Raw genomic sequence first — 23,031 nt, forward strand, 5'->3', positions numbered from 1 at the left:
TAACCTCGTGTTTATTGTATTTCTCAAAGTTCCAGAGCATAACTTCTCTCATGCTTCCTTCTTTATCTTTATGTTTAAATCTTGTTCCCATTTTTGTTTAGTTTTACCATTTGTTTCCTCATTCTCCTTTTCTTGCAGTTTAATATACATATTTGTTATAAATTTTTTGATTATCATTGTGTCTGTAATCACATATTCAAAATTACTTCCCTCTGGTAACCTCAGACTGCTTCCCAATTTGTCCTTCAAGTAGGATTTTAGTTGGTAGTATGCCAACACTGTATCTTGAGCTATATTATATTTATCCTTCATTTGTTCAAAGGATAGTAATCTATTTCCTGAAAAGCAATTTTCTATTCTTTTGATCCCTTTTTTCTCCCATTCTCTAAAGGAAAGGTTATCTATTGTAAAAGGGATTAGCTGATTTTGCGTCAGTATTTGTTTTGATAATTGGTAATTTGTTTTATTCCTTTCTACATGAATCTTCTTCCAAATATTGAGCAGATGATGTAATACTGGAGAATTCCTACGTTGTACCAATTTTTCATCCCATTTATATAATATATGTTCAGGTATCTTCTCCCCTATTTTATCTAGTTCTAATCTAGTCCAATCTGGCTTTTCCCTTGTTTGATAAAAATCTGATAGGTATCTTAATTGTGCGGCTCTATAATAATTTTTAAAGTTTGGCAGTTGTAAGCCTCCTTGTTTATACCATTCTGTTAATTTATCTAGTGCTATCCTCGGTTTCCCCCCTTTCCATAAAAATTTCCTTATTATTTTCTTTAACTCCGTGAAGAATTTCTCCCTCAAATGTATTGGCAATGCCTGAAATAGGTATTGTATCCTTGGGAAAATGTTCATTTTAATACAGTTTATCCTTCCTATTAGTGTTAGTGGTAAGTCTTTCCAATGCTCTAAGTCGTTCTGTAATTTTTTCATCAGTGGATAATAATTGAGTTTATATAGATGGCCGAGGTTTTTATTTATTTGTATACCTAGGTAACGTATTGCTTGCATTTGCCATCTGAATGGTGATTCTATCTTAAATTTTGAGAAATCCGCATTATTCATTGGCATTGCTTCACTTTTATTTGCGTTAATCTTGTTACCTGCCATCTGAATGGTGATTCTATCTTAAATTTTGAGAAATACGCATTATTCATTGGCATTGCTTCACTTTTATTTGCGTTAATCTTGTAACCCGTCACTTCTCCATATTCCTTCAATTTCTTATGTAAATATTTTATTGATATTTCTGGTTCTCTTTAGTATACCATAACGTCATCTGCAAATAAACTGATTTTATATTCCTTGTCTTTTATTTTCATCCCTTTTATTTTATTTTCTGTTCTTATCAATTCAGCTAGTGGTTCTATAGCTAACGCGAACAATAAGGGTGATAGTGGGCATCCCTGTCTTGGTGATCTGCTTAAGTTAAATTGCTTTGATATATATCCATTTACTGTCACTTTCGCCAATGGCCCATTATATAATGCTTTAATCCAATTAATATATTTCTCTGGTAAACTGAATTTTTGTAATACTTTGAATAAATAATTCCGTTCTACTCTGTCAAAGGCCTTCTCTGCACCGAAAGCAACTGCTACTGTTGGAGCTTTATTTCCTTCTACTACATGAATTATGTTAATAAATTTACAAATATTGTCTGTTGTTCGTCTTTTTTTAATAAATCCAGTTTGGTCTAGATTTACTATTTTTGTTACATAGTCGGCTAATCTGTTTGCTAATAGTTTAGCTATTATCTTATAATCTGTGTAAAGATATTGGTCTATATGACGCTGGTGCGAGTGGATCTTTCCCTGTCTTTGGTATTACTGTAATTATTGCTGTTTTACATGAATCTGGTAAGCTTTGTGTTTTATCAATCTGGTTGATTACTTCCAGGAGGGGAGGAATTAATAAATCTTTAAATGTTTTATAGAATTCTATTGGGAATCCATCCTCTCCTGGTGTTTTATTATTTGGTAGTTTTTTTATTATCTCTTGTATTTCTACTATTTCAAATGGTTCTGTTAATTTATTTTGTTCCTCTATTTGTAATTTTGGTAGTTCAATTTTAGTTAAAAATTCATCTATTTTCCCTTCTTTCCCTTCGTTTTCAGTTTGGTATAATTGTTCATAGAATTCTCTGAAGTTTTCATTAATCTCTGTTGGATTATATGTGATTTGTTTGTCTTTTTTCCTTGATGCCAATACCATTCTCTTAGTTTGTTCTGTCTTAAGCTGCCACGCTAGAATTTTGTGCATTTTTTCTCCTAGTTCATAATATTTCTGTTTTGTCTTCATTATGTTCTTCTCCACCTTATATGTTTGTAGTGTTTCATATTTTATTTTTTTATCTGCCAATTCTCTTCTTTTAGTTGTGTCTTCCTTCATTGCTAATTCTTTTTCTATATTTGCTATTTCCCTTACCAACCGCTCTGTTTCCTGATTGCAGTCCTTCTTCATCTTGGTTACATAACTTATTATTTGCCCTCTGATGAACGCTTTCATTGTGTCCCATAGTATAAACTTATCTTTCACTGATTCCATATTTATTTCAAAGTACATTTTAATTTGACTTTCAATTAATTCTCTAAAATCCTGCCTTTTAAGTAGCATGGAGTTTAATCTCCATCTATACATTCTTGGAGGGATGTCCTCTAACTCTATTGTCAATATCAGGGGTGAGTGGTCCGATAATATTCTAGCTTTATATTTTGTTTTTCTTACTCTGTCTTGCATATGAGCTGATAACAGGAATAGGTCTATTCTTGAGTATGTTTTATGTCTACCCGAATAATATGAATATTCCTTTTCCTTTGGGTGTTGTTTCCTCCATATATCCAAAAGTTGCATTTCTTGCATCGATTTAATTATAAATTTGGTTACCTTGTTCTTTCTGTTAATTTTTTTCCCAGTTTTATCCATGTTTGAATCCAAATTAAGGTTGAAATCCCCTCCTATTAGTATGTTCCCTTGCGTGTCTGCTATTGTTAAAAAAATATCTTGCATAAATTTTTGATCTTCTTCGTTAGGTGAATATACATTGAGTAAATTCCAAAACTCCAAATATATCTGACATTTTATCATTACATATCTCCCTGCTGGATCTATTAATTCCTCTTCTATTTTAATTGGTACATTTTTACTGATTAATATAGCTACTCCTCTAGCTTTTGAGTTATATGACGCTGCTGTTACATGTCCTACCCAATCTCTCTTTAATTTCTTGTGCTCCATTTCAGTTAAATGTGTTTCTTGCACGAATGCTATATCAATTTTTTTCTTTTTTCAGTAAATTTAGCAGTTTCTTCCTTTTGATTTGGTTATGTATTCCGTTAATATTTAAAGTCATATAGTTCAACGTAGCCATTTCATACTTTGTTTATCTTTCCTTTCCGTTTCCTCATCATCACCTTTCCTTCTTATCCATTTCTGCTTTCTTGTTTTGAACACTTTATAAGACAACATTTCTAAAACATCCAACATTTCTCTTATTCTCCTATCTAAAATTTCTTTAACCCCACTATCCCCTCCCCTTCCTGAGTTGCCCTTTATCCCTTGTCGGGCAACCACATCTCCCCTCTCCATTTGGATTTGCGAATTCACTCACAAGCGTCAACTGATTTCGCAGTGACTGTAACTCCTCCCCACCCAGCCCCCCCCAGAAAAGATTTTAATTTTCATATATAACAAAGGTCACTCTCTTAATTCCCTCCTTACTTCCTCTCTTCCCTTTCTTTCCCTTATTAATTCTTATCTATACTCTATATATTTTCCTTTAAATACAGATACACTCATGTACAAACATATATACATACACACACACACACACATATATATATATATATATATATATATATATATATATATATATATATATATATATACACACACACACACATACATATAGTTCGTGGTCATTTTTACTCTCGTTACATGTCTTCATCTCTCTGCCTGTTTTGTAGTTGTTCTGCAAATTTTCATGTTTCCTCCGGAACTGAGAATAGTCTGTTTTGCTGCCCTGGAATAACTATTTTAAGTACCGCTGGGTACTTTAGCATAAATTTATATCCTTTTTTCCATAGGATTGCTTTTGCTGTATTAAACTCCTTTCTCTTCTTCAGGAGTTCAAAACTTATGTCTGGATAGAAAAAAATTTTTGACCTTTGTATTCCAGTGGCTTTTTGTCTTTTCTTATTTTCTTCATTGCTTTCTCCAATATATTTTCTCTTGTTGTATATCTTAAGAATTTTACTAAAATGGATCTTGGTTTTTGTTGTGGCTGTGGTTTCGGGGCTAATGTTCTATGTGCCCTTTCTATTTCCATTCCTTCCTGTAATTCTGGTCTTCCTAGGACCCTGGGGATCTAATCTTTTATAAATTCTCTCATATTCTTGCCTTCTTCATCTTCCTTAAGGCCCACTATCTTTATATTATTTCTTCTATTATAGTTTTCCATTATATCTATCTTCTGAGCTAACAGCTGTTGTGTCTCTTTAACTTTTTTATTAGATTCTTCTAATTTCTTTTTTAAGTCCTCTACTTCCATTTCTACGGCTGTTTCTCGTTCTTCCACCTTGTCCACTCTTTTTCCTATTTCCAACATGACCATCTCTAATCTATTCATTTTTTCTTTTGTACTTTTAATTCTTCTTTTTATTTCACTAAATTCTTGTAATTGCCATTCTTTTACTGATTCCATATATTCTTTAAAAAAATATATATCCATTTTCTTGCCTTTCTCTTCTTCTTCCATTTCTCTATGTTCTTCTTCTTCCTCTGGGTTGGTCATCTGTTGTTTCCTTGTTTTCTTTTTACTTTCTTCTTTCTTGTTCTCGTTGTTTTCTGTCTTCTCTTCCTGTTGTTGTGTTGCAGCTGTCATCCTCAGCTGTGGAGATCGACTCCTCAGCTGGTCCCCCCTCCCGTCAGTGTTTTTTTTTCATGCGCGGTTGCGCACTTTTACTCGGCTCCGCGAGCCATTTTTGTAGTCCCGAGCTCGGGACTTCAACTGACCTTAGGGAGTGGGCTTCTCTCTCCGCGGTGGGCCTCCTCGGACAGGTAAGGCCTTCACCTTCTTCTTCCAACATTCTTTCTTCTTCTCTTCTTCCCGTTGCTTTCGACTTTTCTTTCTTCGTTGCCATTTTCTTCCCACCTTTACTTTCACTTTGTTTTAATTTTTATGTTTGTGCCTTTGTGTTTTGTGTGTTTTTTTAAAACTTTTCCGGAGAGGGCTGGAGTTCCCCGACCGGCCACTACTCCATCACGTGACTCCTCCAGACACCATGGTTGAAGTAAAAACACAATGCTGGAGAAACTCAGCAGGACAAACAGTATCCTTTATATAGCAATGGTAAAAAAACATCACCTACATTTTGGGATAGAGCCCTTCATCAGGGTATGGGAAAAATGTCAGCAGGCACCTGAATAAAGAGGTAGTGGGGGAGGCATAGGGGAAGGATAATAGTCCCACAGGCAGGAGGTAATAGGTAGAGAAGGGAGGGGGGGGCACAACAGCAAGCAGGGGGAGGAGGGATGGCTGGGTGAATAGAGAGGGAAAGGGTGGAGAACAGAGGGAAAGTAGACAGAGGAAGGGAAGAGAGGGGGGAAAAGGAGAGCAGGTTAGCAGAAACTGGAAAAAGTCAATGTTAATGCCATGCGGCTAGAGAGTGCCCAGGTAGAAAATCCTTTCATTTGCAGGTAATCTTGGTGGGATAGTACATTAGGCCATGGACAGACATGAGCATAGAATTGAAATGGTTGTTCACTGGGAGATTCCAAGTCACTGGTGCAGACAGAGCAAAGGTTGGTCAGCGAAGCCATCTCCCAGTCTGCATCCAGTCTCTCTGATTTAGAGAAGTCAGCTCTGCTGCTTTCTCCTGACAAATGCCCCACCTCCCCTTCAATTTCACTTGTCTCTATGGAAACCTCTTAACTTGCTGTAACACCATGCCCTGCACTCTGACTTGTTGTACCACTGCACTCTGACTTGTTGTACCACTGCACCCTGCGCTCTGTGGCTCACTGTAACACAGCACCCTGCACTCTTGCTTTCCTATTTAAGTGTGGGTAGGCTTGCCTGATAGCACGTAAATCAAAGTTTTTCATTGTGCTTTTGGTCATCAATAGTTCATCATGAGACCGAGACCACGGCCACTGCATTGTTGTCTCCACCTACCTGGCATAACATTGCCATCCTCCTGCCAGTCACCACTGTGGAATGACCGCATGTACTGTGCTGTGATCCTGGGGAAGGTCTGGTAGGCGAGCTGCATGTACTTCTCCCGAATGAATAAAGCTTTCATCAGTCCTCGGGCTGCGTGTTCGTAGTCCTCCACAGTGACCTGGGGAAAGCACCAGCGAGACACAGACTTTACCACAAACCACCCTTGGCCCACAACTCCCTCCCCTACCCCCCTTCCACTTCTGAGTCACACTCCCACATTGTCAACCATTTCAATTCTGGGTCACACTCCCATGCTCACATGTCTTTCCATAGCCTTATGTACTATCCCAACCTGACCACCCGCAGATTGGAGGAACAGCACCTTACTTTCTGTCTGGGCACTCTCCAGCCAGATGGCATTAACATCAACTTCTCTGCTTTCTGCTAAACTTGCTCGCCTTTTCTTCCCCCTCTACCCACCCAGCTATTTCTCCTCCCCTGATCACTGCTGACCCTCCCTCCCTTCTCCACCTATCATCTCCTCCTGCCTTTGCCTCCCCCCCCCCCCCCCATCTTTTGGTTTGGACACCTTTCGAAATTCGCTCATACCTTTGCTACATAAAGGACATTGTTTGACCTGCTGAGTTTCTCTAGCTTTTTGTGTTTTTACTTCAACCATGGTGTCTACAGATTTTCGTGATTTACTCCTCCACCTCTCCCTGAATGCTGCCCCTTCCCCCCCCAATCGTGTTCACCTCCCACCAGTCCATCAGACATGGTATAAAATGCCAAGGTGCTGACTCCAGCTCCTGAGAGGACAGGTGATGGACAGAGGCTGGAAGAGCAGAGGGTTCAGGAAGGAATTCCAGACCATATCTTGGCAGTGGATCTACAGTACTGGGGAGTCCCCAGGAAATGAGAGATTGGAAAGGGTTATAGGGAGAGTTGTAGGCAATGCCAGCGAATCGCACTGCATAGAAACATGTATGGCGATCATCTATGCAGTTCCCATTCACCTGCATTCCCATTCCCATTCCATATCAGTTTCTGAAGAGGGCATGCAAAATCATTGAGGACCCCTTCCACCCCACTCACAGCATCTTTCAGCTGCTCCCATCAGAGAAGATATACAGGAGGATCAGAGCCAGCACCTCCAGGCTGAGGAACAGCCACGGGCAGTGAGAACACTGAATGACCAAAGGAACAGCTCACACTCACCATCTGAAACTCTCATATTCATGAAACTATTTATTTGTATAGATCAGTGGTTCTCAACCTTTATCTTTCCACTCACATCCCACCTTAAGTAATCCCTATGTCATCGGTGCTCTGTGATTAGTAAGAGATTGCTTAAGGTGGGATGTGAGTGGGAAGGGAAGGATGAGAATCACTGCCCTTGACCCAATTATGACTGAAAGATTTTGCTTGAGAAAAATTGTTATTGGCCCATTTCCTTTGGAGTTCTGAAACCGTGCACAATTAGGTACGATTAAAACAATGGTTTTCAACCTTTTTCTTTTCACCCACATCCTACCTCAAGCAATCCCTTACTAATCACAGAGCACCGATGGCATAGGAAATAGTTAAAGTGATATGTGAGTGGAAAGAAAAAGGTTGAGAACCACTGAGATGAAATACTCATCCTGCATATGTGTTTTTTGTTTGTATGTGTGTTACATCTGGTTGTGTGTCTGTGAGTTCTTGCACCAACATAGGCCTATCTAGGGTATGGCAGGTGGGGCAGAGAACAGGGGCGCCACTTGCAGAGGGGCCCCACTGTCTTCGCCTTACACCCCCCCCACCTAGTATCTGAGTCCCTAGCCCAATAATTAATCTCCATCCCAGGAGCGCAGTGCTACGCTGTTGGGACTGAGCACCGAGGACCAGAAAATGCTGTTCTGTCAGGTTGTACTTGTGCAATCAGATGACAGCAAACTTGATATGCGTTATCCCCACTTCCTCCAACAGCTCTTTCCACACACCCTCCACCCTCTGTTTTCCCCTCTGATCCCTTTTAAATCTTCCTCCTCATCACCTTAAACTCTGTCCCCTCTAGTTTGGGCTCTCCAACCCCGAGGAAAAGCTACGACCATTCATCATGACTATGTCCCTCATGATTTTATGCCTTCCATGCCATCATTCCTTAGCCTCCTACTCTCCAGAGAACAAAAGCCGCAGCCTATCCAGCTTCTCTTTATAACTCAAGCCCACCAGTCCCTGTCACACTCTTGTGAATCTTTTTCACTCCATTTTTATTCTTCCTAGAAATGGGTGACCAAAACTTCACATAATGAGTGTGGTCTCACCAGTGTCTGTGATATAACATCCCAGCTTCTGTACTTAGTGTCCTGACCAATGGTCAGACACCACCTCCACCATGCTGTCTACCTTTGTCGCAGAAAGGTTTAGAGGGATTTGGGCCAAATGCAAGTAAATGGAACTAGTTCAGGTTGGCACCTTGTTTGGCATGGAGGAGAGAGGCAGAGATTTCTCAGACATTTGCAATCAAGATACGTAGATATTACATTGGTGAGGAGATGTGGGCCAAGGAGAGGGAGGGGGCTAGAAAGAGTCAGCCTAGTCAGTTGAAGGCAGGATCACTATTGACAGATTTTAGAGCCCATAGGGGACCAGAGGGAGGTTACAGAGACAGAGAGGGGTTTAGGAGACTGGAGGGGGTTGCCAAGATGGGGAGGGGTGCAGGGGACTGGAAGGGGTTACAGAGACGGGGAGGGGTGTAGAGGACAGGAGCAGCTTTCAGGTGCTTGGACGCAGATAATGCGCCAGCAGACCCAGCTGGGGAAGTGCAGCTAGGACGTTCAGGTGGCCGCAGAGAAGACACCTTTCTGTCACCTGAAAGTCCCAGCTGAAGGAGAGCCATGTCCGAGCGAATGCCGGCTCCTGTGGACTGTGGCTGTAGTCCCACTGTTGCTTTCAGGTGCAACAGGGGATTCTCAGAACCAGAGATTATACCTACAGGAGGAGGGTTAGGTAAGTGCTCCTCCTTGCCAGGTTCTCCACTTTCAGATGGCCTCCCGACAGCTGCATAGGGGTAGAATATGCGGCTTTACATTGGGGTATTTTGGCCACCTGGAAGTGCCTAGAGACAGGGAAGGGTGTAGGGGACTGGAGGGGGTTACAGAATCAGGGAGGGGGTTACAGAGACAAGGAGGGGTGTAGGGGACCAGAGGGGGTTACAGAGACGGGTATAGGGAATACAACAATGTTACAGAGACAGGGAAAGGTATAGGGGCTGGAGGATTCTGTGTGTCAAAATCAGAGGGCGAATGTGGTTCTTACCCCAGCACAGTAATCTCCACTGATGGTCACACGTTGAAACTCAGGCACTTCATAGGGTGGCTGGATCCCAGACTGAATGGATATCTGTGAAGTCATGGACGGGGAGGCCAATGAGAATGCCCCATCAATGACTGGAATCTGTAAGGACAGCGAATGGGATCGAATCAGCCTCAAATTCTTCTTCCTGTAGAAGAATCCAGAGCACAGAGCAAAATGAAAGCATGGTAATCTCAGCATCCCTGCATTGGTAGCAGGGTTTTAGTTGAAAATGTTACATTGAAAAGTTCAGAGACAGCTGTGCCCAACAATTCTGTAGATTGCACCTTTCATATCATAACCCTTCAATGGAGATTTCTCAAACAATGGAGATATTACTGGGGAGGTGGTCTGGGCCGGGGAGAGAGAGGGGGCTAAAAAGATGGGGATGAGAAACAGTGGAAGTGGAGTAAGATGGGAGAGGGGAGGGGAGGGAGGAGAGAGGGAGTGGCAGAGTGAGCCCAGTCAGCTGAAGGCAGGGTCACTATTGTCAGATGCTGGAGCCCATGAACAGGTAGGGAAATCACAGATGGGTAACAGAGACGGAGGAGTGTAGGGACTGGAGGGGGTTCAGAGACTGGGAGGGGGGTAGGGGGCTGGAGGAGGGGACAAAGTCGGAGGGGTGTAGGGGACCGGAGGGGGGTTACAGAGACAGGGAGGGTTCTAGGGGACTGGAGGGGGGGGGGGGTTACGGGGACGGGAGGGTGTAGGGAAGAAAAGTTGATTCAAACAGGAATGGATGGATTTCCGGTCATTGAAGGAATGAAGGGTCACTGACATTGTGCTGGAACACGGTGTTGAGGTCAATTAACCACAATGTTGATGAGTGACAGGACAGGTTAGAGGGGCCAAATGTACTTCCTGTTCCTGATTCTTCTGTTCGTACATAATCTGAATCTCCTTGTGCATGGTCCCATCACACACCCAGGCCAGTGACGGTTGGACTCAGAGTGACTCATTCTGCACGAAAACAGTAATTATGCCATGTGTGGGGGAGGGGTGGTGGTGGGAAGGGGGTTAACGAACACTGCTGTCTCCTCGTGCACCATCTCAGCTTCACCAAGGTGGCTGAAATGGTCACTTCCAGGAGTCAGCGTGGGAAGATCAAAGCCCATGGAAGAAGGGGTTGATAGCTCCAACCCCGGTGCAGAGTTCAGCCCAGCTGAGTGCTCCCCTACCCAATGCATGGACAGACCTTCTGGCAGACATCTCCGACTGTTGCTCAGCGATTTCTCTAAGCAACTCCCTCTCCTTCGCCTCCTGTTTGCCAATTGGGCAATCTTCGGCAATGTCGAACAGAGACAGCACATCCTTAGTGTCTTCTTCACGCAGAACAGAGGCAAACACCTTCTCCGCGATGATCCTCACGTGCTCATCCTCCTCCGACTGGGCAGCTTTTGGGAACTGTCTCGGCATCTCCACTGACAGCCGACAGGGAAGGGAGAAAGGAAAGTAATCAGGGCTTAGACTGGAGTTAGCATTGAACACTTCTTGTCTAGTGGACTCATCTCTGAATATTTCTGATCTAGCATGTATTTATTTTCTTGAATGCGGGCTTGATTTCAGCATCTCAGAAGAATTTGGTCAGGTACATGGGTGGGAGGGGTATGGAGGGCTATGGACTGGGTGCAGATCACCAGGACGAGGCAGAATAATAGTTCAGCACAGACTAGAAGGATTGAAGGGCCTGTTTCTGTGATGTAATGTTCCTTGGTTCTAATATTTTTATCAATCATATTCTTATTTTGTTGAATATTTGTTTTTTTTGTTTCTTTTAATTAAATCACTTTATTATTATAGTCTTTCTTTGCAATAAAATCCCCATCATCCAATCAACCAGAAACTCAAACAACTGGCAAAATATAGAGCAGTGCTTCTCAACCTTTTTCTTTCCACTCACATCCCACTTTAAGGAATCCCTATACCTTCGGTGCTCTGAGATTAGTAAGAGTTTGCTTAAGGTGGTATGTGGGAGGAAAGAAAAAGTTTGAAAACCACTTTTTTAATTGTACCTAATTGACTTGCGATGTGCACGGTTTCATAACTCCAAAGGAAATGGGCCAATGACAATTTTTCTCAAGCAAAATATTTCAGTAACAATTGGGTCTAGAGCAGTGATTCTCAACCTTCCCTTCCCACTCACATCCCACCTTAAACAATCCCTTACCAATCACAGAGCACTGATGGCATAGGGATTGCTTAAAGTGGTATGTGAGTGGAAAGAAAAAGGTTGAGAACCACTGATAGAGAGGAAATAAATAAATTTAAATCAATAGGTCCGGGCAGATAGACCCCACGGTGGAGCGCTGAAACTTTGATGAACACGTGCAGGTTTGCCCCGCTGAACTAGCAATGCCCCTCAATGTGCGTGCGTTCTTTTCGCTGTCGCCACTTATGTGGAGGTGAGTCAGGTCGTCAATACAAGGAAGGTGCACTGAGCATCTGACCAGGACACTGGCGAGGATGTGAGTCAGATTGTCAGTGCGAGGGGAGGGGGTTAATTATGATGGCATCATGGTTAGCCTAGTGGCAAGCGACTGCGATTCAAATTTAAATTTGTAAGTTACGGAAATTAGCTGATTAACTTTACATAATTAAAAACTACAATACTGATTTTTTTTTTCCAAATTACTTTACATTTTGCAATGTATTTTACATGGTGTGTGTGTGTGTGTGTGTGTGTGTGTGTGTGTGTGTGTGTGTGTGTGTGTGTGTGTGTGTGTGTATCTTAGTTAGGCATTGGAAGAGAGTGCCAGTCAACCAGAAACTTTGCATATCTGACACCTGCGATCTCCCTAGATGCCAGATAATGGGGATTTTACTGTTCCTGTTTGGATGCAGCAAGTGTACCTTGTACAATGTGTATGACAATAAACTGGTCATTATCCCCAGAGTGTGAAAAGGATAAGTTTACACCTTAGTTCATTGTGAGAGAATACTACCTCGCCCAGAACAAGGACTCATTACCATCAGCACAGGAAAATGGTTTAAAACAGAGATTGATGGATTTTTGTCTGCCTGCATTCTCAGGGAGACAGGAGGGCAGGAGATGGAGCTAAGGAACTGAGGAGTTTGTTGCCTTGTGTACCAATGCAGACAAGTCAACCTCCACAAAGAACAGCCTTTCCCCTCACGTATGACTTTATGTAATCCCTTACTAACCACAGAGCATCTATGGCATAGGATGGCAAAGGTGCTCTATGGATAGTAGGGGATTACTTAAGGTGATATGTGAGTGGAAAGAAAAAGATTGAGAACCACTGGTGTGGTGTTGAAGACGAATTTACAGTTAAACAGGAAGAACCGGTCCTTGAATCTGGAGGTGTGTGCTTTAATCTGATGGATTGTCCGCCTGATTGTGGGGGAGGGAGGGCTAGAGAATGGATAGGGGCAGCAGAGGGTACCGCAGGGGCTGAATGGCCACCTTCTGCTACTGTTCTGGGGCAAGCAAGGCAGTGGTGCTGCAGGTAGTGCTGCTGTCTCACCGCTCCAGGGACCTGGGACCAATTCTGACCTCCAGTGCTGTCTGCGTGGAGTTTGCACGTTCACCCTGTGACTGGATGGGTTTCCCTTGGGGGCTCTGGGTTCCTCCCACACCCCAGGGACATGCGGGTCAGTGGGATAATGCCCCCCCCCCCAGGGTGTGGGTGAAGGGTAGAATTTGGGGCCTGGTTTTGTGCTGTAGAACTCAGTGACAACGTGGCGGACTTCTGCCTGAACTCTGGAGAGGATCAGTGAGGTGCTCAGATCAAGGACAGATCTTGGGAGTAATGGAGTTCACTTTGATGGGGGAGGGGGGGAGTTGGGGAAACAGAGCGACAGCTCGTGCCTGCGACATATCCTGGCAGGAAGCAAGCTGGCATGGATCTGCTTGTTCACAGGAGTTCACTTACGCTGAGTGCTGCCAAGTTAGACACAACTTGTTTTCAAAATCCCCCTACAATTAGTCAGGATGTAAATATAATTTCTGATGAGACCCCCAAGACACAGGAGCAATGTGAAAATGAACCTGCTCTGTCCTAATACCACTTTCTATTTATTCCTCCAGTCTCACTTACATCTTTATTGTTGCATAATGGCATTTTGAAATGAACCAGGGGCAGGAGTGTTGCACTGACAACTGTTCAATGACCATAATGTTTAGCATGAAGCTTCAATTCACACCCATAGATCGTTATAGCACAGTACAAACCCTTCTGCCCAGGATGTTGTGCTAACCCATATACACCCACCCAAAAAGTACTAAACCCTCCCTATCTCACATCCCTCTATTTTCCTTCCATCCATGTGCCTGTCTAAGAGTCTCTGAAATGCCCCTAATGTTCCAGACTCCACCACCACCAAGGCATTCCAGGCACCCACTCTGTAAAAAAAAACACCATGATGTCACCCCTAAACCTCCCTCACAGGTCTCTCCCCTACAGTCCTGAATCAGTCCCATACTAATCCCACTGCCCTGGTTTCTCCCCACAGCCCTACTCTCCCCACACCCCCCCCCCAGCCCTGTATCAATCCCACACTGATCCCACTGCTCCGCTCTATCCCCACAGCCCTGAATCAGGCCTACACTAATCTCACTGCCTCACTCTCTCCCCATAGCCCTGTTTCAATCTCACATTAATCCCACAGCCCTATATCAATCCAACATTGATCCCACTGCCCCACTCTCTCCACAGCCGTATGTCAGTCCCACATTAATCCCACTGCCCTGTTTCTCCCCACAGCCCTACTCTTCCCACACCACCCCCCCCCCCAGCCCTGTATCAATCCCACACTGATCCCACTGCTCCGCTCTATCCCCACAGCCCTGAATCAGGCCTACACTAATCTCACTGCCTCACTCTCTCCCCATAGCCCTGTTTCAATCTCACATTAATCCCACAGCCCTATATCAATCCAACATTGATCCCACTGCCCCACTCTCTCCACAGCTGTATGTCAGTCCCACATTGATCCCACTGCCCCACTCTCTCCACAGCCGTATGTCAGTCCCACATTGATCCCACTGCCCCACACTCTCCACAGCCATATGTCAGTCTCACATTGATCCCACTGCCCCACTCTCTCCACAGCCGTATGTCAGTCCCACATTGATCCCACTGCCCCACTCTCTCCACAGCCGTATGTCAGTCCCACATTGATCCCACTGCCCCACTCTCTCCACAGCCGTATGTCAGTCCCACATTGATCCCACTGCCCTGTTTCTCCCCACAGCCGTGTCAGTCCCACATTGATCCCACTGCCCTGTTTCTCTCCACAGCCGTATGTCAGTCCCACATTGATCCCACTGCCCTGTTTCTCCCCACAGCCGTATGTCAGTCCCACATTGATCCCACTGCCCTGTTTCTCCCCACAGCCGTATGTCAGTCCCACATTGATCCCACTGCCCTGTTTCTCCCCATAGCCGTATGTCAGTCCCACATTGATCCCACTGCCCTGTTTCTCCCCACAGCCGTATGTCAGTCCCACATTGATCCCACTGCCCTGTTTCTCCCCACAGCTCTATATCCAATCACACTAGTTTGCCAAATGAACAAATTATGCTCATCAGGAATAAAACATGAAAGTCTGAAGACACTGTTGTTGAAGTAAAAACACAAACCTGTAGAAACTCAACAGGTCGAACAGTGTCTTTTATATAGCAAAGGTAAAGACACATAACCAATGATTCAGGCTTGAGCCCTTCATCAAGGTCCTCTCTCTCATCCCCACTCCTTCCCCCTCCCTCTCCCCTCTTTTTCCCTCCCCTTTCCCCTCCCTCCATCTTTCCCTCCCCATCTATTGCTCCCCTTTCCTTCTCTTCCTCCCTGTCCATTCTCTTCCTCTCTCCACACCCTCTATCCTTCACCTTCTCTCACTCCTGCCTCTCTCCCCCTTCCTCCCCTCCATCTTTCTCCCTTTGTCCTCCTGCTCTCTCTTCATCTCCCCTTCTCTCCCTTCCCCCTCTCCCTCCCCCGCAGTCCCTCCCTCCATTCCCCTTTTCCCAGCCTCCACCCCTCTCCCTCCTACCGCCCCTTCATTCTGAGCCTCAGAGGCACAGTCCAGCTGCCCCCCTGACTCCAACAACGAACCTCATCGCCAGACCGAGAATGCGACAGGTGCTCCAGCAAGACTTCTGCCTGCTGTCACACCAACAGATACAAAGTCTGATCCCAGCCCGATCCTGCCCTTACCTTCCATGAGGGTCCCGGCCATTCGTGCTCTAGATTGCTGCTTTGTCTCCCAGAATCTATCCCTCTCCACAGCGACCACCCCGTTATGTGGTCCACGACCCCTCACCCTCTCTCTCCCCTGGTTTCTCTCTCTCCTGGTCTGTCTGTCTGTCAGTCTCGCCCTCTTCCTCTTGGTCTGTCTCTCTCTCTTTCTCTCTCCCAGGCTCTGAGTCTCTGTGTGTTTTATTTCTGGGACCTGTGGCTATTTTCAGAAAATGAGACAGAAGAGGGAGTGTTTCCGAACCTGGATTAACAGCATCCCTGAGTGACAGATACGGCAGGGTGTAGGGACACTGATAAGCATGGCAGGGGGTAGTGACATTGACAGTAAAAACACACACAAATGCTGGAAGAACTCAGCCACATTCGGTGGGGGGTTGGTCGGGATGGGAAGAGTATGCGGCAGGTTTGCTCTGGAACACAGGAGAGTATGAAGGAGCTGGAGACCAGTGCGGGAGGGGGACGGGAAAGTTTTGCTTCAAAGGGGTTAGTTGAAAGTAAAAGCCGAATCCTCTGTACTTCCTGCCTTCTCAGGACGACGGCCTTCCGCATCTTCCTGGTCCCAAGCAGAAAGAGCCGTTTCGGTGGGGGTGGGGGTTTGGGAAGGGAGAGGTCACCAGCCCCAGAACTACCCCATCCCCGGGTTGTGTCCCGGTGTGGGGGGGGGGGGGGGGGCGCCAACGATCCCTGGGCGAGGACAGCGCAGCATCGGCCGCAGGTGTCCGTGCCCTGTGCCCCCCTGGCCCGAGACGGGACAGCGGTCGTTGCCCACACTGACCGGCAGGAGCGGCCCGGCGGGGACAGGGCAGTTGTCTAACCTTTTATCCGGGATCGTTGGGACCCGACACCCGCCGTTGTTCGGAATCTTCCAGATTTTGGAATTATTTTGATCCCTTTAAGCCTGCCCGCCCGAGTCGCGCTGCCGTCTCTCCACTCCTTCAGCGCGGGGCTCCCTCACTACCCATCCCACAGCACATTGCTCCTCCCTCAATCCTGCCCCTTCGAACAGAGCACAGGATCAGTGCTCTCCGAAAGTCCCTGCCTCCCCTGAGGCGCTTCCTGGTTGTAAGTGCAGGGACTGCAGACCTGCCCCAACTTGCTCCCTCATCTCCACCCAGGGCCACAGGGACAGGTAAGGCTGATCTTATCTGCATGTCGGCCCAGTTCGGCTCCTCTCAACATCGGTTTGGGGACCGCTTCACCTGCGCAGTGTGGGTCTTTCTAAACCCATTACTCTCACCCTCGTCGTGAAATTATGAAGCCGACCATTTCAACTCCTCCAACAGGCCTGTCCTCTGCCTCATTCACTGTCAGGATGAGGCCATAAGTAAACGACCAGAGGAACAGCACATCACATTCCTCCTGGACAAGCATGAGGAATGAACATTGATCTGATTCCATCTCTTCCTTACCTACTCCTGTACTTGGGTTCCCCCCTCTCTAACATTTCTTCCACACACGCCCCCCCCCCCCACTTTCTTGGTGGCTTCTCTTACCACCTCTCCCCCTATCCCATTAGTCTGGGGCCCCTATCCAGCATTTTTCCCCTTTATGTACCCAACATCTCCCCTTATGTCTGGTCCTGTTTAATGGTCCTCACCCAACAGAATCAGAGGGCAGAGAGCTTACATCGTGGGACGGGGGAGCTGGGATGGACTGCCTCTGGATTATGGAAGTAGGGAGTGAAGAGGAAGGTGAATTGAAAAACAAAGGGGTGCAGGAAGGGGATGATTTGGGCAGTGGGCCACTGCGGACTGGCGAGTGCTCTCCCACTACTGGGTCAACTCCACCCAGCAGTCTGAGGAAGTTGTCATGTTGCAACTCTACAAATCTTTGGTGAGACCAGTTCTGGCCTCCTCATTATCGGAAGGATGTGGAAGCTATCGAGAGGGTGCAGAGGAGATTCACCAGGATGTTGCCTGGATTGGAAAATAAGTCTCATGAGGCAAGGTTAGCAGAGCTGGGTTTTTTTGGAACAAAGGAGAATGAGAGACTTAATAGAGGTCTACAAGGTAATGAGAGTCAGAGACAGGGCGGACAGCCAGCACTTTTTCCCAGGGCAGAAATAGTAAACACCAGAGGACATCTGTACAAAGTAAAGGGAGGGAAATTTAGGGGAGACATCAGAGTTAAGTTTTTTCCCCCCATAAAGAATTGTGGATGCCTGGAATGCCTTGCCAGGAGTGGTGGTGTAATAGGGGCATTTAAGACAGGCACATGATGGAATAAAAATAAAGGGTTATGAGGTAGGGAGGGTTTAGTATGTTTTTTGGAAGGAAATGTTTTTAGGTCAGCACAACATCAAAGGCTAAATGGCCTGTACTGTGCTGTAGTGCTTTATGTTCTATTTATGTATCCCCCTGCATATCTTCCATGGGGTGTGGAGAAAGCATGGCATGGGGAAGGTCCCTGTAACCTCTATCCAGAAGGCAGCCTGGGATGGCCAAGACATTCCCTCAGGCAAGAATAGAACAGGAACGTGCAACTGCCAGGCACAACTAGGATTTAGACCATGGCATGTTATTTACTGCACTGCTGCTTGCTCTCAGCTCCACATTACAGAACAGAGTTCAGGGTGACCGGCTACTGGCAGTCAGAAGTTCAAGTTCAGCATCATCTGACTACTGACTCTCGATAGTACTATTCAGTACAACCAGGTGGAATGGTACTTTTCTGGACCAGAATGCAGACAGACACACACACACACACTGACTGCAGCGTGTGGAGGTAACAGACACAAGGTTTGCCCTTCACGGTGTTCATGGACTTGAGTGAGTTACAAATCGATCATAAAAACCCTCTCCACAAAAGCAAACTAACTGCACAAGCCAAAAATTGTAAATTGAAACAGAACAATTCCGCAAACACTCAGCAGGTCAGGCAGACCCTGTGGGGAGAGGAACAATGAACCTCTCAGGATGAGAACTCCTTGGAGTTCCAGGGTGGAAAAGAAATTGTCTGCAGTGAAGCAACAATAATCTGCTTGGGTGTCCGGCGGAGAACTTCCTGACCCAAGACAAACCCCATGTACGCCCACCTCCAACCTTCCCCACCATTCAATATGAACTCAGCCAGCTCCATCATGGGCAGTCTTCAATCCATCGAGGACATCTACAAGAGGCGGTGTCTTAAGAAAGGCAGCCTCTATCCTAAAGGACCCCCACCACCCAGGCAAAGTTTAGGGGAAAGATCAGGAGTGAGGAAGGAGGTACAGAAGACAAACACCCAATGATTCAAAAGGAGCTTCTTCCCCTCAGCCATCAGAATGGACAATGAACCCTAGACACAGCCTCGCTTTCTTTTGCACTAATTTATTTATTTTTGAAATGTAATTTGCGCCTTTGACGCTGCTGCAAAACAATGAATTTCATGACATGTTCACGACAATAAATTCTGAATCTGACTTTCGCATTGAAGCTCCACAGCATGAGGGACCTTGTCACACCTTACTAAAATCTACGTAGGCAACATCCACTGCCTGACCTCCATCAAACATCTTTGTATCCTCTTGAAAAAAACAATCAAATTGAAAGAGAAAAAATTCCCCATGAAGCCTTATTGACTGTCTCTAATCTGACCACGCCAAACTTATCCCCAGACATCCCTTCCAAAATCTTGCTCGCCACTGATGTCAGGCTCACCAGTCTATAATTTCCTTACCTGCTTCTTGAACAAAGGGACAGCATTGGCCACTCTCCAGTCCTCCAGGAGTGTTCCTGTTGCTCGTTAGATTTTCACCAAGGACCCGGCTCACTCCTCACTGGGCTCTTTCAATGCCCTGGGACATGCATCTTCAGGCCAAAGGGATTTGTCCATTGCTCCACATACGACCCAGCATCACCTCTTCCTGCTGTAAAGTATCAACAATCCCCACACTGCTCCCACCATCTTCCACGTTCTCTCCCCTGGTAAACTCTGATGCAAAACACTCGTTTACCACCTCGCCCACTTCTGCCGACTCCAAGCACAAATTTTCTCCTTCATTCTTGAGTGGTCCTCTCATCTCCCTCTTGTTTTTAATCCAAATATAAAATACATGGGAATGCTCTTTAATCCATTCACCTTTAGCCTTCATTTCCTATAGTCTTTTAATTCCTTCAGGGCCCTGTCTGATTGGAGCTTCCTGAACCTCACATATAACTCCTTTCACCTTTTGACTATTCAGGACCTCTCTCGTCATTCAAGGTTCTCTCACCTTGCCTTCCCTGCCCTTCCTTCACATTGGAACATGCCGGTCCTGGACCTTAATTAGTTGGCCCTTAAACATCTCCCTCAGATAAGTTGTGGGCTTGCCTGATAACAACTGCTCCCAGTTCCTCCCCCCTCCCCCCCCTTACAATCTAATGCAGTACACAGACGGGCTGGAGAAACTCAGCAAGTCATGCAGTGTCCAAAGGAATTAAAAGGCAGTCAGTGTTTCAGGCCTGAGCCCTTCTTAAGGGGACCGAAAATCAGGCAGACACTTGAATAAGTTGGCCAGGGTGGGGGTCAGGGTTGGGTGGAGGGGGAGTATTGGGTAGCAGGTGATAGGTGGATATCAGTATGGGGGGAAAATATAGAACACTACAGTACAGCACAGGCTTTTCGGCCCACAATATTGTGTCAATCCAATGTTGTGTCCATCCATGAGCCTACGAGTCTCTTAAATGCCCCTAATGTTCCAGCCTCCATCACTATCCCTGGCAAGACATTCCAGGCACCCACAGCTCTCCATATAAATAAGCTTACCCTTGATGTCTCCCCTGAATTCTCTTTGTACACGTGGCCTCTGGTGTTTGCCCTGGAGAAATGGCACTGGCTGTCCACCCGATCTATGCCTCCCAGAATCTAGTAGAATTCTATTAAGCCACCATCCCCAGCATTTTTGCGTACTATCCTAGACCCCAGACCTCTTCCAATCTAGTATTTTCCTCACAAGGTCTTGGATTATCCATGTAACAATCATAAGAATTGTAATCACTTGTCCCTGGTTGAGTATCTAATGGTGCTGCAAGACCCCATCCTGGGTGCACCAGATTCTGCCCCATCTCAACTTCTGGCACAAATGACATGCTGGTCAATACTGGGGAAATTCATATACCACTGCCACAACCGAGTTGTGTTTACATCTATCCACAATCTGTTCCTCTCTCAGTGGCAATTGGGTGGCCCAGGTGATTGCATTTTTCTTATTTCAGATCACTACCCATACTGTCTTGGTGGACAGGACATCCTCTCTGAGTGTCTCTTGTACAGATCCCACTAGCCCTGTAAGAGAGCCCAATGATACAGCTACCTGAAGCCCTCTCTCCCTGCACAAGCTCCTCAGCCACATATCAAACTGTACTATCTTTGTCTAGCCTCAATAGCATGTGGCATCATTAGAGGTTACAACCCTGAAAGGCCTGCTTTTTAAACTTGCTACCCAGCTCCCTAAATCCTTGCCAAGGATCACATCTCTCTTCCTACAAGGACCATGACCTCAGGTTACTCTCGCTCTCCCTCTTCTCTCCCCCCCCCCCCCCCCCGCCAGAATGTCCTGCACCCACTCAGAGACATCCAGGCAGGTAACACCCCATCTTGGAGTCTCGTTTGCATCCACAGAAATACCCATCTGTGTTCCTGACCATGGAGTCTCCAATCACGGTTGTTCTTCTGACTGACTTCACCCTTTCCTGCTGAGCCCTGATCCAGTGATGGTGACACTGACCTTGCTGTTGCAGGTACCCTCTGATAGATCATTCCCCCTAGTTGTAGCCAAAGTGCTTACTTGTTACTGAGGTGAACCCTGTGAAACAAAGAAGTCTGATTGTAGTAAAAACAAAATGCTGGAGGAACTCAGCTGGTCTTGCAGCATCCACAGGAGACAAAGATAATATTACTGACATTCTGGCCTGAGCCCTTCAAGGTACAAGAACTCTGACCTGACTGCCTGATCCTTTTTTCTCTCCCAGTGGTCACCGGACTCTCTGCAGCCTTTACCTGAGGGGTGACCACCTCACTATACCTGTTACCCATGACCCTCTCTGCCTCCCAACCGATCCTGAGTTCGTGGATATTGTCTGAGCCGCTGATCCCCTCCACTGTCTAATAAAAACACACCGAAATGCTGGAGGGACTCAGCTGGTCTTTTCAGTATCTATAGGAGACAGATACATGGCCAATATTCCGGGCCAGAGGCCTCAAGGAATAACCAGAATGAGCCAAAAGTGGAAAATTTCAAAATTCAGACAGTTCTGGCTGGGGGAGGAATCCTGACCAAATGATAAAGGGGGAGGCGAGAGGTGGCTGTCCACCTTATCTATACCTCATATTTAAATTTAGACATACAGCACAGTAACAGGGCCTTCCACAAGCCCGTGCCATCCAATTACACCTGATTGACCTACATCCCAACCCCCCCCCCCGCCCGGTATGTTTCAAACAGTGGGAGTCCCCAGAGGAAACCAATAGACACGGGGAGAACATACACACACCTTACAGACAGCATGGGATTTGAAACCCGGTCCTGATCACTGGTGTTGTAATGGCGTTGCACTAACCACTACACCAAATGTGCTGCCCTGTCGGGAAAAGGTGCCCTTCCGGTCTCTTAAATCTCTCCCATCACCCCCCCCCCCCACCTCATCTGCGCCCTCTAGTTTTAGGCTCCCCTACCCTGGGAAAAAGACAGTCACCATTCACCTTATCCATGCTTCTCTATAAGAAGAGGCCCTAGTCTCTGACACTCCAAGGAAGAAAGCCTCAGCCTCACCTCAACTCATTCCCTCTTGTTGTGGTTCTTCCTTATGAATCTCTTTGACATCCTTCTGGTAACAAGGTGTTATCTTGCTCCCTTAGAATATTCCCACAGTTTTACTTCTAGCTCGTGGAGGTTTAAAAAAAACCATGAGAGGCCATGATAAGGTGGAGAGTAGGAATCCCCAGGGTTGAAAAAATGGCAAATACAAAAGGACATGCAGTTAAAGTGAGGGGGAGGAAGTTTAAAGGAAATGTTTTAATTTTTAAAAAAAATTTAGACATATAGCACAGTAACAGGGCCTTCTGGCCCATGAGCCCGTTCCGCCTAAATACCCCAATTAACTCTGAACCCCCATACGTTTTGAAGGGTTGGAGGAAACCGGAGCCTCTGGGGAAAACCCACGCAGGCACAGACAGCACAGGATTCGAACCCTGGTCCCCATCGTTGGTGCTGTAACAGTGTTGCGCTAACCGCTACGCTGACCTTGCCGCCCCAATATTTAGTATCTTTTTTCCCCCACACAGGTGATTTAACGTACCCTGCTGGAGTCAGATGTTTGATTACAAAAGGCCCTTTGTGGCTGCAGTAGG

The 23,031-nt window shown here is 45.8% G+C and overlaps 2 protein-coding genes across 9 annotated transcripts in view; one reads left to right on the forward strand and one right to left on the reverse strand.

The window, feature by feature from the left end:
* Window positions 1–21,200, reverse strand: part of LOC138746109 (AMP deaminase 3-like) — a 45,027-nt gene extending 23,827 nt beyond the window's left edge. The window contains exons 1-4 of one of the 6 annotated variants that reach the window (XM_069903997.1): window positions 19,381–21,200; window positions 10,704–10,929; window positions 9,473–9,656; window positions 6,185–6,350 (exon numbers count right to left, since the gene is read on the reverse strand). In XM_069903997.1, coding sequence (XP_069760098.1) covers window positions 6,185–6,350; window positions 9,473–9,656; window positions 10,704–10,924 — 571 coding nt within the window. In that variant the 5' untranslated portion in view covers window positions 10,925–10,929; window positions 19,381–21,200. Of the gene's footprint in view, window positions 1–6,184; window positions 6,351–9,472; window positions 9,657–10,703; window positions 10,930–15,681; window positions 16,492–16,538; window positions 16,747–19,380 lie in introns of those variants that run through there. The other 5 variants (XM_069903988.1, XM_069904023.1, XM_069904006.1 and 2 more) reach the window with 5 other exon arrangements.
* Window positions 16,690–23,031, forward strand: part of lrrc56 (leucine rich repeat containing 56) — a 162,305-nt gene continuing 155,963 nt past the window's right edge. Inside the window, exon 1 of one of the 3 annotated variants that reach the window (XM_069904041.1) lies at window positions 16,690–16,852. The gene's annotated coding sequence lies outside the window, so the exon portion shown is untranslated. The remainder of the gene's footprint in view (window positions 16,853–23,031) is intronic. The other 2 variants (XM_069904033.1, XM_069904049.1) reach the window with 2 other exon arrangements.

Source organism: Narcine bancroftii, chromosome 1, assembly GCF_036971445.1.
Source record: "Narcine bancroftii isolate sNarBan1 chromosome 1, sNarBan1.hap1, whole genome shotgun sequence".
Classification (NCBI taxonomy): domain Eukaryota; kingdom Metazoa; phylum Chordata; class Chondrichthyes; order Torpediniformes; family Narcinidae; genus Narcine; species Narcine bancroftii.